General features: G+C 35.5%; 1 protein-coding gene across 2 annotated transcripts in view; it reads right to left on the reverse strand.

Annotated features, from left to right (window-relative positions):
- Positions 1 to 16,704, reverse strand: part of ZNF385D (zinc finger protein 385D) — a 439,137-nt gene that overhangs the window by 88,964 nt on the left and 333,469 nt on the right. For both annotated transcript variants that reach the window (XM_086742663.1, XM_086742664.1), the window contains one exon: positions 10,384 to 10,494. In XM_086742663.1, coding sequence (XP_086598789.1) covers positions 10,384 to 10,494 — 111 coding nt within the window. The remainder of the gene's footprint in view (positions 1 to 10,383; positions 10,495 to 16,704) is intronic.

The raw sequence follows: 16,704 nt of genomic DNA on the forward strand, positions 1-16,704 counted from the left end.
AGGCTACGAGGGAGTCAGGTGTAAGTGCCATACTGGATTCTTTCCTGAAAAGAATTCAGTCCCCTTTGGCCATTTTAAACCTTTAAAGACTTCATTTTCAATTGAGATTTTAAAAAATGCACATGAGTAGGGGCAATACACCCTCAAAGGTATAGTTCAAGTATGTGGTTTTTTCACTCCAGTATTAAGCTTTTAAAAGCAGATATTGGGTTGCACTTCCATTCCTTCAGAGGATCAGACTCCCAGCTGTCAGCTGTGATGTAAGTACACAAAATAGAACTATCTCCAGACTATAAAAGACATGCGAGGAGTGATAAAAGAACCAAGGAGCTGAAAAGTCAGGCCTGGAGGTTCTGAAGTGGAATTTGTTTACATCAGGGGCAGTTATGTTTAATAGTAATTCTTACTAAAGGAAATGTTATATTTGCTACAAAAGGTGGCTGCACAGCTACAGTGAAGAAGAATGTATCACAGATACCTCACGGAGTACTATTCTACTGACCACAAAGAGATAAAAAAAGTGTCCAGAGTTGGTGTAAAATTATTTGAAAATATTTTATGGGTTTTGGAATAGAGTATAACCAACAAAAGCGAAGCAAAAAGTGACTTTACTTTTAATAAATTTTTAGAAGAAATTAGGATTTGGGTTTTTTGAGAAAAAAAAAATTACACAACATAATTCACTCTGATAGAGCTCTTTCTACATCACACAAAATTGCACATTTTCTTCACTATGTACTCTTTCTGTGGACCAAACTTTGACATATAGCCCTGCCTGTTCCTCTTCTCCAAGTTCTTATGTCCTTATCAGTGCCTAAGAAATTGACCCAGAAGGAGCTGATAGTTGACTGAAGCACACAATATTTTGCCATTTTTATAGTGAATTTTTAATCTACACCCATTATTAATAATCCAGAATCTCAGATTCTTTACAGCATAATTTTTTTTTTAAATAAATCCATAAGGAATAAGTTACAACAGATCAAATAAAGCTAGATGAAGACTGCATAGCAAAGAGTTTACAATTTATCTTTCCTTCTAGGTGATGACTTGCTTATGGAAAGTGATTTCTGTAAAGAGTCCCCATCACAGTTGTTCATAAATTTCAATTGTTTATTAGTTGAATGATTTACTTCCCACATTGACTGAGGAAGCTGACAGGAAAAAATGCCTCCAATACAAATCAGTGTATGGCAAGAAGCGATAAAACAGAGGTTTCTCTCCTTGCAGTTGAAATGATCAGTGTTTTCCATGAACGGAACATGAGAGAATTGAAAGAGAGACTTATTTTCCATCCTTTTACACTGCTTCTGCCTTTTACACTGTCTATATTTTTCCCTGTCTGTACCAATTTCCTCATGGATAAAATGGTATTTTTCAACACACAGTTCAAAAATACTAAGCGTTGTCTTCATTCTCACAATTCCAGCCAAAGACTTCAGAGAAACTCCAAGTAGCCACTACTTCCTCAACTTTAGCATTTGAATTTCATTCCGATTTTCTGCTGTCCTCCTCCAGGCATGAAATCTTTCTAACGCTATTGTAACCCAAAGAACCTAGGTACAAGACCCAATTCATTAAAAACACTGGAAATACATACATAATTTGCCTGGTAGCCATCTTAGTGAGTGACAGACAATCCACACTAATCACTCTCCTGACACCGAAAGCAGATTTTGGAAAATCTAGGGCCTATCAGACCATGCTTCCCACATGCCAATATCATGTTTTCTAGTACATTCTTATATTCTAATTTAATAATTTCTGAGAGAAGGAAAAATTCTGACAGTAACAAGCATGGGTTCAAACACAGGAGAGAGTTTGCTTTTATTTCAGATTTTCTTCCTTATTAACTACTCTTACCTCTGCCTTTTTCTCCTTCTTCTAGTCTTTGCAGTTCTGAGATCATATATGTCCAAGAAGAAGTGAAAAGTTGGCCCAAAAAGGACAAATACTGCAACCATTCACTTTGATGCTAGAAGCAGAAATCTTTTAAGCCAATTTGTCTCCATATTCCACTGTTAGAGTATTGGTCATTAATCTTTTGCAAATTATAAACAGGACTATCAGAGAAAGCCATTCACAGATCATTTCTAGCAAACTCAAGTAATTTTCAAGAGACTTGAAACCTTCTGCACAATTGACTTGTTTTATCAAAAAAAAAAAAGCGCATGCTTTGAAAATAAAATAACCTAGTAGGACGAGAGGAGGTAAGAAGCAAGAGCTGACAAAGGTGAATAAAAAAAGTTTAAGTTTTACATAATCTTTAAGTCGTAACACAGCAACAGCTGCTCATCAGCTGAATGTTTTAATCTCTCCAGGATCATGTTCCTATACTGACTCTGATGTTCAGCTGACGTATTGGATATTTCTTCTATAAACTCTACTTGTGCAGGGACTAAGTAGCTGAAAGCATTAGACTTTGCTTTCTTCTGGATTTATATAATAGAATCATTTAGGTTGGAAAAGACCTTTAAGATCATCGAGTTCAACCATTAACCTAACACTACCAAGTCCACCACTAAACCATGTCCCTAAGAGCCACGTCTACATGTCTTTTAAATACCTCCAGAGGTCATGACTCAACTACTTCCCTGGACAGCCTGTTACAATGTTCGATTTAGACATTCTCCCTTCAGCCACCAGTGCTGAATGTGGCTGGAGAGTGAATTTTGAGAGGAAAATGTACATCTCATGGTAAGAATACAGCAGACACCGTTGACACTCCATCTCCCCCCACCAGCAACAGACTGAGTAACCAGCTAACATTAAGAGCGTGCTTTCTTAAAGATCAGTAACTTAAAACTTTCTTTCTTTCCTCCTGCTTTCTTGTCAATGCCTCTGTGATACTGACACATCTAGGCTGATCCATGTTCTGCAACAGTACAGATTTTCTAGACAGAACAGATTATTTTCACTACAAGAGAGCAGACAGGTACAAGGATTAGTGAAGAGTTTGTGTAGAGAACTCCATAGCTTTTGGACCACTGTGAGATCAGTTACAGCAGTTACTGAGGACCACTCAAAATATTTAGTTTGTAGGCAATGCTTAAAAGGCAAGAAAACATCCACATCTTTAGGCTATCAGTCAGGTGACTCAGTTCAAGACCTCCAAAAGCACTGTGAAGCTAAACAGCAAGGTGCTGTGTCAGATACAAATAATTTCTGCTTCTAGGTTGTATAGGTGCATAAAAGTACTGTATAGGTGAAAATTATTGAAATAATACTTTATACAACAAAATGAAATAATTTATACTTTCTATTAAGCATTTTAGAAAAGCTTAAGGAAACTACAGGTTATGTGAAAATGTGTGATTAGAGCATTCTGAATTTAATAATTTATAAATTAAGTTACTTATTTCCTACATGAAAAAACTCAAAAACACATCAGAATGAAACAATATCTAACAGAAGTCAGAAATTAAATAAAGAATTAAGATTATTTTCTTTCAAAATACAACACATAGCCAAAAAAAAAAAAAAGTTTGAATTCTCTACTTTGCAAAAGACCAGATCTGCACAGGACCTGATTGCAATTCATGTTGCAGCCTTTAAAACTGTGGTTTAAGAAAGACGAGATAATGCTTCTAAAACGTGTAGGTTAGGCCTATAAAAATAGACTCCACTGAATATCCAACTAGGAAAAAATAATACTAAGTTGTTTTCAAATTTGTCATGTATGCAATGTAAGTGCAAAATACTCAGTGCTATTTGATTAGACTTTTGGAATGCCAAAATATCACATATCTTGAATTACTTTTTTAGCAATTCTTTAGAGTTTCCATAATGTGTTGATACAAATGCCAGATATGCCATGGAAATCTCTGCACTAATCACGTTCTGTGATTACTTGCTACTTTTTCCAGTGAATACTATAAACCAGTATCTCTGGAAAAGTGTTGACCTATGAGTGTATTTCCATTCTGACTCACATTCTGATCTCAAATAAATGGCATGTGTAATTCCACAACTGAAATCAGCATTTGTTTCTCCTTATACTGAATTCCATAGTACAGGAAAGATGGTGCATTATTAGAAAAAAGTAGCATATATAAATGGAGTTATATACCTATATAAATTATAAATACATAATTTTTTTTGTGTGTATAAATAAGTTAATTCTAGACAAAGTTTTATTCTTGGTGAAGTACAAGCGCTGCAACTATATCCTCATAGAGTAACACTGACTTTAAGGGGATGCCGAGCATCTGTAAATATTTGCACAAGAGAATCTCCTTAAAGAATCAGGCTGATTATTTCACAGAATGCAGATGTGATCGTTTGGAAAGACAAGAAGTAAAATTGCCCTGAGATAATATAGATAAATGTGCTTGATAGCTAGCAATATCTGCAACAAGTGACTTTGATTAAGAAAGCTGTGCATTACAATTCAAGCATATATTGTTGGTTTTATATCAAAGCAAGGTTCTAAATCTAAAGGTTAATTGGAAATGTAAATCTAAATCTAACCCTTAATTGGAGGCACAACAAAACATGCAAAGAATAACAACATGTGGTTATAGCCACACACAGAACTGTGATTGAGCCAAATAGTACACATGGCTTCAAATATCATTTAAGCATATCTCTGAAAGCTGAAAAAGAACAGATTTGATGTCAGAGGGGTGAAATGCTAAATAACTTGAAGCAGTTAGCTGTATCAGCCTTTCCTGGTTCTTAACGGACCAGCTTTTGAAAGTTCCTTTCTGCAAACAGAGGCTGCAGGTCAGGTGCGACCATCACTTGGCATGGACAAGAAATAAAAATCTTTATTACATCTTGCAAACCACAGAAACAGGTTTCTAAGTTAGTTGCAGGAGGTCATATAATCTCCCTCTCAACTCTGGGACTACACTCACTGTTTCCTGTCCATCCTTAGAAAGAGATGTATAATTTGTTAAGACCCTGTGCCGATAGGGAGCTCACAACTGTCCCTATGTGTTTCCTTCCAGAACTCCAATACCATTATAGCTAGAACTGTTTCACCAAATATTCCAAGAAAAAAAATTCTTGATTCAAATTTAGCTGAGGAATTAAATTTATTCTTCTATTAAAACCATGGAACACAAAGATCAATTGGTCACTGTTCTCTTAGTAACCCCCTTTCATATTCTGAAAACCTACTGTATTTTCCTGGTCTTTTCCATGCACATCTATTCAGTTCTTTCTACTTTCCTTACCTGAGTAAAGATTTTTCACATCTTGTCATACTAGTGGATGTCTTCTAAATTTTGCAAATAATTATGTATTTGTTAAAGTGTGATGACCACTGATATAAATAATTCTTCACCTGAAGTATTACCAATTTCAGATACTGTGGAATGCTTAGCTGTCTACTGACAAATGCAATGCTCTTAAGGAAAAAAAGTCATCATAGGATTAGTTGGTTGTTTTATTTTTCTTTTCTTTCCCCATTTACGACTGTTAATGTGTATTTAGACTGTGATTCACTATAATTCCTTTCTGCCCATTAAGCCAGACATTTCTCATTTTACTGCTTGTGTGTTTAATTTTTCCAGTCTAAGCACAACAGTTTGTGCTTTTATTTACTGCACTTGTCAGAATTCCAGACTATTTTCTCCAACTGGTGAACACTGCAATCCTGAGCTTGCCACCTTCCATCAAGTGCCTGCCACCTCCATCTAGGTGTTATCCACAAACCTGGTATATGTACTTTCTATTCTGTCAGGCACATTGCTAACGAAAATTTAGAGTAGCAGCAAGCACAGAACAGACTCCTGCAGATCCTGACTTGTAGTGATTGTTTGTTTTGACAGGAAACCACCAGCAACTACTCTCAGCACAGTTTTTCAATCTGTTGTGCAACCAACTTGTAATAATTTCACCTGGACTATATTCCCCTACCTACTTTACAAGACTGTCACATAGGACTAACCCTTATCAAAGCCAAAATATATCACATCTATTTATTCCCTATTATCCATTAGACCAATTACCCTGTCAAAGCAGAAAATTAGATTGGTTTGACATGATTTGTTCTTGACAAATTCATGTTGGCTGTTTCTTTTCACCTTATTATCCCCTAGGTGCTTACAAATTGATACTTTAATCATTTGTCCTGCATATCAAGTGTAACTTAAATAGGTTATAAGTCCTCTGGTCCTACTTCTTTCCCCATGAAAGTTAGACCCATAGTAAAATACTGTGGAGCTATATTACATCCTTATCCTCCAAAAAGTCCTTCACTATTCTTTTACCGCAGTAGCACTTTTTGAATACCGACAACTTCATACAGTTGAACTATGTATTGATTCAGCAGTAACTTTGCTTTATAGAGACGGAGAAAAATAAGGTAAAAAAAAACAACAAATGAGGACTCCATGATAAGCATTCTGCTCATGATTTTCAGGATAATATTACTACTGTTGCTATTTAAGTCAAACAATAATTTCTGGCTAACATATTTGGAAATATTTTTACAGTGTATCATAATGGAATTCAAGGCCTGTGAGTACATAAAAACGCTGTCCAACCTTCCTCTGCAGGCAGGCTGGATTATCGCTCAGCCATCTGTATCAAATGAGAGGGAAGAGAAAGAGAGAATCCCTTTGCAAGAATTGATCTTGTTAACAGACATTATCACTACCTTGATCAAATTATTAAATTAGAAATGTGGGTAAAAGAAGATCAAATAGTCAAGGCAGGCGATCAAAAAAATGCGGAAAACGTAGTAGGCTCTTTTTTACCAAGCCATGGGGTGGTTTGGGTTTGTTGTTGTTGTTGGGTTTTTTTTTAAGCAATTGTTCATATTAGCAGAGAATATATTCCTACAACTACCTGTAGGCACATGAGCGTTTCTACTGAAGTCAGGTAGACTTCATTATACAGGGTGCTTTTAGCAGATGTTTCATGTTTACTACAAAGCATGTATTTAACAGTTTTTCTGACCAGGTGCATAGCTCTCAGCAGCTGCCAAAATCTAAATGACAACACACACACACCTGCAGCTAAGCACACACTTAAATGTTTTGACCTGTACTGGATGCACAATGTGTATGTAAATATTATGTACAGACCTCCCTCAATGCAAGAAAAAAAAAAAAAAAAAACCAAAAAACAACCAACATCACTGCTTGAAATGGACTCCACAGAACCTACCTCTGCTGTTCTAATGTTTTTTCCCCAGCATGGAAAGGCTTTGGTTACTTGCTCATTCCTCCCATCCCTTGTATGAGAAGATATATTTTAAAAAGAAATACGGAACACACAGCTGTCATGGAGATTTAGAGATAACTCCTTTAGAAAGAAGCTAAACAATTTCAGACTATTGTACTGCCTTTTCTCATTTTTCTTTGAAATATAATTTTGATACCATGTAACCAGAAAAAAAAGAAAAAGCTCTTCTGCTTTGAAAGAAATCTGTATCAAAGGGGAGAAAATTCTGTATTCTCTGCAAAAATGAAAAATCACAAACCAGTTTTATTGTAAACATTTTCATAATACTGTTGTGCAGTAGGTAAATAGAATTTCTATTCATTACTCTCTGATAAATCCTATCTCCAGTATCTAAAAATAAAGACATATTTGTAGAACAGCCACAAAGCCCTAGGTTTCTGAACAGAAAAGCTATTTATTGTTGTTGTGGTTTTAAATCATGTTCAACAAAACACGATGAAAATGAAAGGTAGGAATATTCAGTAAATGAAAACTTCTTCATAATAAGAGAAAAAAAATACAGTGTGTGTGCTTGCCATTCAGATAGTACAGTTACAAAAAAAAAAATGATAGCTAATAGCTCTTTTTCTTCAAAGCAATCTTTCCTTTAAGTCTCAACATTAAATCCTTAGTTTACTAAATTTTTCCTTCAAAAACTGGTGGACATTCAAAATTACCCAATCAACAGTGCAACTTAGCTCTGCCTCCCCTCACATTGCATAAAAGAATTTCTAAACTGCAGTGGAACTCTGACTACTTATAATTTCTTGGGAAAAAAAAAAGCCTCAGCAGAGTACTTGGTGATTTTTCAGCAGTAATAGCTATATGCACTGGAACGAGAAGAGACCATCATAAAAAATATCCACAAATCTCTTCTGTGTGCTAGGGAAAAGGGAGAGAAATGTCGTCCTAGGTTAATCAATTGGCAGCTTTTGGATAGTAATCTCTCCATCAATCAGCAGCATTCAGGTTCCTTTAAAAATTACGTGAACATTAGAAGTGGAGAGTGAAAGATGCTCAGGAAGAGGGTTTCCTCATTTCATAAAGTTAATGATATTGATCTGCTTTGAGAGAGGGGAGCATTAGAACAACCTTCTACTGAAGAGTGTTGGCAAATTGGAGTTCAAGGTCCACTTGAAGGTGTGAAGGCACAACTAAATATCAGCTTAATGGCTTTTCTTTCAAGATGCTGCTGTGAACAGTCTAAATGAATAGATTTCTTCTGAAACCAATTTTTTGGACACTGTACATGACTGAAAATGGCCACTGCTTCTTCCCCCTCTCTTCTTTGGAATCCTTTCTAAAAGCAGCAGAAAACGAACAGTATGGGAGCATAGCAGTCCTTTGAGTAAGAAGTATCAGTGTCTACTGATACCTTACTTGCTTCTGTGTAGAAAAATTTTTATTTCTAACATTTCATTCTGGAGAATGCCTAGCTCATGTCAGCTGGAAAATTTTCTACTCCATGTATCAATCAGAGTTGTGTATCTTCTGATGATTAAGTCATTTTAATGATGTGTTCATCCTCTCTGTTGTCTGCATATTTTTGCAGACTAATAAATAGTATACTCTCTTTGAAAGGAGGCGTTTCACTTTGGTATGTAACACCAAAGTGTTTGATGTCTCTTGCAGCTATATACTATGATTGATTCAGTGTGACATGTTTTTTCCTAAGACAAAGCTGAAAATTATGAGTGATGAGCTGGGCTATTTCAGTCAGTGTGATCCACTGTGGCCCAGAAATCTCCATCATCCCATCCCCATGAACGGTTCAGTACCCACAGTTCTAATTCTCTCATCTCACTTCTAAATGGAATAGCCTAATTTGACTCTTCTATTTTTATCTGTGAGGGATACGATAGCTCCAGAGAATGTATTACCCTTCCTTGCATTTGAGAATGATGTCAATGTTTTAAGAGGAAGGTGTTCATTCAGTCTGTAAACTAGAAAACCAGAAGTCATCAGTGAAAGTAAGTACATGATCTGGAAAGTGTGACTGAGGTCCTGTTAAAATAATTTCTGGAGAATAAAAAGCCGAGGAGAATGAAGAGAGCTCCATTATTTTCATCCCTAGGTGGCCCATCCTTAAAAGAAGGCTTCAAGGTTCAATTCAAATTTTTACAAGTTCATGGCTTTGATAAATAATTGATAAACTAAAAATAGGTACAAATTGTACGTAAATAGCTTCCTACAAAGAAGCAGCAGCACAGAAAAAACTATTCCACTTCTTCATATGACTAGCATGAGAATGGAACCTGGTGGATGTTTTCGGGTTAGACTTCCATCTAAATTCAAATATTTTTATTCTTACAGAAGTAGCTTCCATACTTAAATTAGTAAAACAGGTAGTAAATGAAAGACAATTGGTAGGGGAAGATAAGTTTCCACCAGTGACGCCCATTTCAAGAAACTTCCTTGAGAGACTAGAATAGCAGGAGAAAATATATTGTGCTATGTCAGGTTTTGTCTGCACACAAAATAATCCTGGAAAAAGAAACAAAGGAGTTATATTTCAAGAGGCTTTTCTGTGACAGAACAAGTATTCCTTGGCAAGGAGCATCACAGCATAGGCCCCTTGGGTAATTATGTGTGATGGGTTTCCTCTGTATATTAGAAACCACCTCCAATTCAGCTTGCTGTACTTCGTTGCTGGAGGAGTGAGAGGACATAACATAGGAGCCAACTGACAAAAATAATTTACCTTTTTTTTTTTTTTTTTTTTTTTAAAAAAAAAGCTTGTACTGGGAGGACAGGAACATTAAAATAGAATTCTGGCTAGACAGAAATATTGTTGTAAGAGTAGAAAAAGGAAGGTAGATGCACAAGGATTCTAAGTATATCTGAATAACTTCTAACATTTACAGGTTGAAAAGGAAGGCAACCATAACCAGGACTGGTAGAAGAATTAGGACCCAGCAAATATTTCAGCCTTATTAGCAGTAATGGATCAATCCACTTTCCTATTTACACTCTGTGCAGCACAACTAAAGTTGATGAGCTTGCACGGATATATCCGCAGGGAAAATCTGGCCGGGTGTATAGACACTACCAAATAATTGTGTTTATCTGAAGCATCCTACAGCCTTTTCATCTGCTGAGCGACAAACTGAAATCACAATGTTTCATTTAGATTCAATTTATGTAAATTATGGCACATCCTAGAAGATAAGTACATATTTCTAATCTGATACAAAATGATCAACTTACATCAGAATTAAATCTCAGCTGGCAAATGTTGCATGATATGATTTGCTTTCTTCGATGAGGAAGAGGAACCCCGAATGTATGATTTATTACAGCTTTTTGAATTGGGTCCATCTGTAAAGAGAGAAGAAAAAGAAAAATAAAAGCTTTTGCTGTTCCATTGTATGCTATGTTATCTATAGTTTCAAAACAGGAGTTTGTATCATGCCATACCATATCCCACACTACAGAAAAACTATTATTTTTCTTTGAAAAATTAATATTTCTTCTTCATGCAGTTTTTCAAAGAAGTAATACAGAAAGGAACAAAGAAAAGTGTCATTAGCTATCTTGAAATACATATCCTTAGTTCAATTCTATATGCACCATCTCCCTTTACTGAAGAAAGTGAAAAGTTGTAAATGCTAAAGTTTACCTATCAAAACACCAATTTATGTTTCATATATAATAGAAAAGCTAGCTCACTACATGAAACGAATATTTTAAATAACATTACTAAGAAAAGGATCAATGGAAATGTGAAGAAATATTATATATAAATAATTCCAGAATAACACACAATAGCTCAGTATCAAGAATAAAACAGTAATTTACTAGGAATCAATAAATTAATATTTTCTATAAAACAGCCTCTACACAGCCTGTGAAAAACCCAGATCCTCTAAAGATTATTTTCACAGCCATTTAGAAGAAACTATTATTCTGAACTAACATCTACCAGAACACTGATTTGGCACTGTCTGCAAGTTAGGGTCCTATTAAAAAAAAAAAAAAAAAGTAACATTTTGGCAGAGAATTTTACAAAAGCCACTCATGAGACATTTTTATGTGGAGGACTGAAATCAACTTCCCCAAATTCATTGGTCAAATTTTTTTTTTTTTTTTTTTTACAAAAGCATTTGACAGCTATTTTTAAAATCTAGTAATATCTTTACAGCAAGTTGGTAAAGCCACTGATAGTTTTTATCTTTAAATTGTATTGTTAAAAATTCACAGATTTTGATGACACAAATACAACTAATTGTCTAACTCTTATGATAACCACTATTCACACAGCATAATATATCTGTGTCTTGATAAAAAAAAAAAACAAAACCCAAACCTTTTTCTATGTTCACATCCCCATGATTCACTTTTTTTTCCTAGTCTGTTAGCAAAGGATTATTTGATAAATAAAGAATCAGAGCTTTTCCCTAGGGTAATCAATTATTCACGGAAGCTGTAATGATAGACAGTCATGGCCTCTATTGCCGTGATTCCAGAACAGATCACTACAGAAATTTTGCATCACCTGACAGCTGTTCAGTGCCAGATATTAAATAGGTCATTAAACTAATTCCAGTTGAAAAGAAATTCAGATTGGTAAGAAAAAGGGAACACATAAAATGGCAGAGCTTTATAGAAAGGTTTGGAAGAAATGCTCAGTTTGAATATCCTCCTTGAAGTTGATATGAATGTGAAGTACTTCATACATTTATGCGACCACTAGCATAAGAGAACACCAATCCCTCCAAGAAACTAGGGACTATACTGTAATATAACCCCAAAATATAACTGATGGCTAAGGTCAGAGTATACCAGGCTCTGAAACACTACAGCATGCTGTGTAAGACTTTCTGTGGTGATCAAACCATGTGCTAGGGGCACTCATTTTACTCAATAACATGATCTTGAAAAAGTCCACTGTCCAAAAATACTATCATATAGGCAAGAAAGAATACCACCACATAGGAAAGTAAATAGACAGTAACAGCTCTTCTTTTTGAAACTGCTCCACTATCCAAGAATTGACTTTTTACACTGCGATTTTCAGTACTAAAGCATGACCTGGTCTTAATTGACACTTTCACTGCTGATGAAGTTTGGAGAAATTCCTTTTGCCACTGCAGATCTAAAATACCCAGGGAAATCTCAAGCTCAGACATGTGAATAAGTCAGCAGATGGTACCAAGAAATTGCGCATTCTTTGATCCAGAGTAACTGTTTGCCTTCACATTGACCACAGTTGTGAGATACTATGAGTTTAGCCTTCAGTGTTAACATGTTAAACTCCTTCACATTATCTCACAAGTGCCGTAAGTGAAGAAAGCAAATAAAGAAGCTCTCTAGGGGTTACATGAAAGGTACCACCATGGTTCATAAGATGGAACAACTAATTTTTTTAGTTGGATTTACCCATCTTCACAGTAAAAATTCTATCTCTAAATGGAGTTGGACTTAGGGGGAAACTGATCATAGAATCATAGAACGGTTAGTGATGCCCACATGTTGAGAATGAGACAAATAACATTTTTTTTAGAATTGAGAAAAATCATGAATGTGTGGAATAGTTGGTTTATTTTATGTTTAATTTTATTTTAGTCTCATGGAAAAATGTGGACTTTCTTTCCCAATCACTCCACAGATTTTCTCTTGTTTATCTGCTGATACAGAAATCCATCTGCACGCTTCTCTTTCTCTTTCTAAAGATGCAGACTTCTAGACATACAGCTACATGGCCTTAATGCGAACTGGATGATTTGTGTTTGTGGCTCTAAATGAAGAAGTGTTCTGGACAGTCTCCAAGTTGATTAAGAAAAGCTCCTTCAAAGTAAGATCCCCTTCTCTGCCAAATGCTCTTTAATACTACAAAGCAGAATTAAACTTCAAAACTTAGCCCCAGATTCTAATAAAGTTGAGGTAGAATGCTGGAGTGGTATTTGACACTATTATTTTTCCCTGAAGATATCATTTGGGAAACACCACCAATGAATAAATCTCAAATAAACATCCAAAATCACCAGGTAAGCCTCCAGAAGTTTTATGCAGGAAATTTGAGAGAGGTAACAGGATACCTAGGTGCAGCATGACAAGCACTCAAATCTCACAGACAGTGGAAGACAGAGGAGCCCTGCTGAGAGTCAGAGGAACAAAGAGAGGTGGCTGATTGCCAGAAAATAGAGAGCAAGGATTGCAGGGAAGTATAAAGAAGGAAATAACATCATGTAGCTGAGGTAATTAGCAAGTGGTGAGGTACTTAACAGAATTTTCAAGCACTTCTAGGCTCACTGAATGTTAATAATTACACATATAAATTGTATTTCAACTAGTGTAAATGGTATTTGCTTTCAAAATAAAAGTTCCCATGATAAACTTTGATAAAATCTGCTTTTTACTCATGTAATATAATACATGTAATATAACATGTGTTATATTACAATCCCTGGGTTTTTATTTTATTTCTTAGATGCAACTGATTTAATTTATTCCCATATACAGAGAAGGACAGAGGTTTGCAATTCACAGGAAAGATTACGATATAGCTGTCAAAGCTGTGTAGGTGTCGTAGTTCAGCCCCGATCAGGACCAGACTACGCAGTCTCTCTCTCTACCACCTTAGGCCCCCCCTCACTAAACAAAACCATGACAGTAGGAGAGCAAGGTTTGCAAGATGTCCCTTTACTTCCTCTCACCAATTTTTTGCACTGTTAAGTTACAACATGAAAGGAGGTGAGCTGCCCTGTGTTTAACCTGTTCACTACATCTTGCTTTTCTATTATCCAACACTGGGTATATTTTACTACCTAACACAGGCTGGGTCACACTTTTCGTTGCGGTCAGTCTAGGGATAGCACATCGCTCAAGATTCATTGCGAACGACAAGGTAACTGCTAGTTTGGGCAATGAAAATAAATATGAAAGGTTTCATATTTAATTAAGTTAATTTTTGTTTTCAATACATAAAATGCACAGTAATAATATAATCTATATTTTAATTATTCAAGCTAAAATTTGTGGCAATAGGGTATTATTTAGTTTCTTTGATCAAATACTGTACTCCCTTCCCAAGGCCTTCAGGGGCTCACCATACTTCAGCAAAATCCAGGCTTAAACCAAGGGCATCGCAGAAGCTGGCCCCTTACTCCATCTTCTTAGCTTTCACCTTACCTCTCTCATTTGGTTTTGCTTGCTTGTTTCAAATTCAACCTTGTCAGACCAATGACCTTAGTTGCCTTCCTCTTTGTTCTTGTGGTTATCATACAGCACAAAAGAGCTCTTTATTTTGTGGACTGCAGATGAAAGGAGTGGCTGTTGCATGAACTTTTCTGGATGAAACATCTGCCACAAATTCGCCAAGAAGCTGGTCCAGGAGATCCCCTGTTATCCTACCTGCCTGGGCAGCTTTTCCAGAATCACCATAGGTGTTATCCTTGAAGGCTTTCTGTAGCCAAGTCATCTCATTAAATTTAATTCAATATCTGCAGAAGGCAGAATCTGGGCTGGTAAATTTTACCTACAGAGAAATTTGATCCTTTGGAAATGAAATTTTACATAATTTCCATAAATAATTACAAAGTGTTCTTTTTTTTTGTTGTTGTTTGTGAAGGATTTTTTTTTATGCTGGAACTGAAATTCAAACATATAGCTCTTCCTTAATTTCAACTGATTTTTAATATATATAATTTTTATTAGTCCTTTTTATGTGACTTCTTATCCCAGAGGCATAACAGTAGGCCAAAGTTAAAAATAACAAAACAATAAACTGGTAGCAAAGAAAAGCATGCAAGTTTGATCCATAAAGGCTCAAATCACAAAAGGATATAAACCAAGGGGAGTTAGTTTTATTTTATGTTTTTAACTGTGTATCAAAGCCAAGGAGCATGACATGAGTATGCTTGAGGTTGGTAGTAAACTAATAGAATTGCACTAACACCTACAAATAAAAGCATCTAGGTCAAAGGATGAAGACAAGGTGGATCCCAGAGCCTGTTCAGAACATGTGGTAGGCCTAAAACAATCAAATAAGCAAGAAAGTATTTTTACCTCAAAGCCAAAGAAATTAGCTGCAAAATGTTGAATCAAATCACTGCAGTCCTATACTAAGTGAGCAGAAAAATATGTCAGGTCAGTGAATCTCTCAGGAAAAAAATTGCCCTAGACCATTTCTGTGGTAATTTACAAAAAAATAACCAACCAGAAGACTGACCTCCATTCCTCAAATAGTTAAGTAAATTCAGTGACACAGCTACCAACACCTCTCAGAACTTCTTAAAATCCAGGTGCTAACACAATACAATGTTACAATGAAAATAACATTAAAGGAATGATATTCTGAGTACGGTTTCTTACCATAGGTCTGCATTTCAACAAATACATTTAATTGTAAATACAAAAACTAGAATAAAACAAGCCAATTGTAACATTATTATACTTGCAGGGAAGGTATTAGTATTTCCACATATGAACTGAGACTTATGTGAACATCTTAACTGTAAAATTGATAAGAAATAAAGATAATTTGGTGGGGCCTCCTTTCAGTCATTCCCTTATGTTCCAACAAATGGTGAAACTACTAAGAGTATTGGAAGCTGTGTAAATCCTATACCAACCACATACACAATATCTTACCAAGCAAAGAAAGAACAAAATATTACTATATACTCCACAGTTTATACTTACTGGCAAACTTAATCCAATTTTAAAACTGCATGATAGATGCAGTTTTAACACTAAACAGTTGAAACATAAAACTGTCTACTGCATTGTAATTGTGACATACAAGTAGAAACACAGAAAAGCACTTACTAAAGCTATAGGAAAGCTCCTCAATCATGTAAAGCTACTGTCATTTATAGCTGTGGGACTTTTTGAACTAGAAATTTTCTCAGGGCATAATTTGACTATTTCCAGTCGAGAATCGGGCAGCTCATCTCTGATCTCAGTAGCATTAAGAATCCACAATCATATCCCCTGCAATCATGCTAATCAATTGTACAGATGCAGCAATATTATATTACATTACTTTACATTGTTATTACTTATGCATTAACTCTGATGTTTTGGAAAACTGCTGGACATTCAGCCTTATATTGCCCGTATAGAATGCCCATATTATGGGCACTGTTCAGTTGAGTGGTACCTCCTTCTTCTCCAGGAGGTGCTTGGCATTTACTGTAGTTGCACATTCAAGCTGCATAAAGCATGTGCAACAGGTTTAAAATTTCCAGAAATTATCCAAACTACTGGGTGTCACTCATTGCAGCTCATTTCTGTGTGTGCACATCTATCTCAAACCTCTTGAAAGTATTTATTCACTGTGCATGTTAAAAATAAATAAATAAATTAATAAATCTGTACAGCAAATGTAGTAGGTCTGATGCTTTCCAGCAGTGTCAGACCTATAACTTACAACCTACCTAACTCATTCGTAATATACTAGTGTCCAGGTCAGAAAAAGAACAATTCAACAACAGCTTAGTGTTTTGATCCTAAGTATATTTGACATTCTGCATTTCCATAAGAAATAGTTCCCATTGTTTGGCTAGCAGTCCAGGGTTTGTTTGT

This window comes from Chlamydotis macqueenii, chromosome 2, assembly GCF_036417535.1.
Source record: "Chlamydotis macqueenii isolate bChlMac1 chromosome 2, bChlMac1.mat, whole genome shotgun sequence".
NCBI lineage: Eukaryota > Metazoa > Chordata > Aves > Otidiformes > Otididae > Chlamydotis > Chlamydotis macqueenii.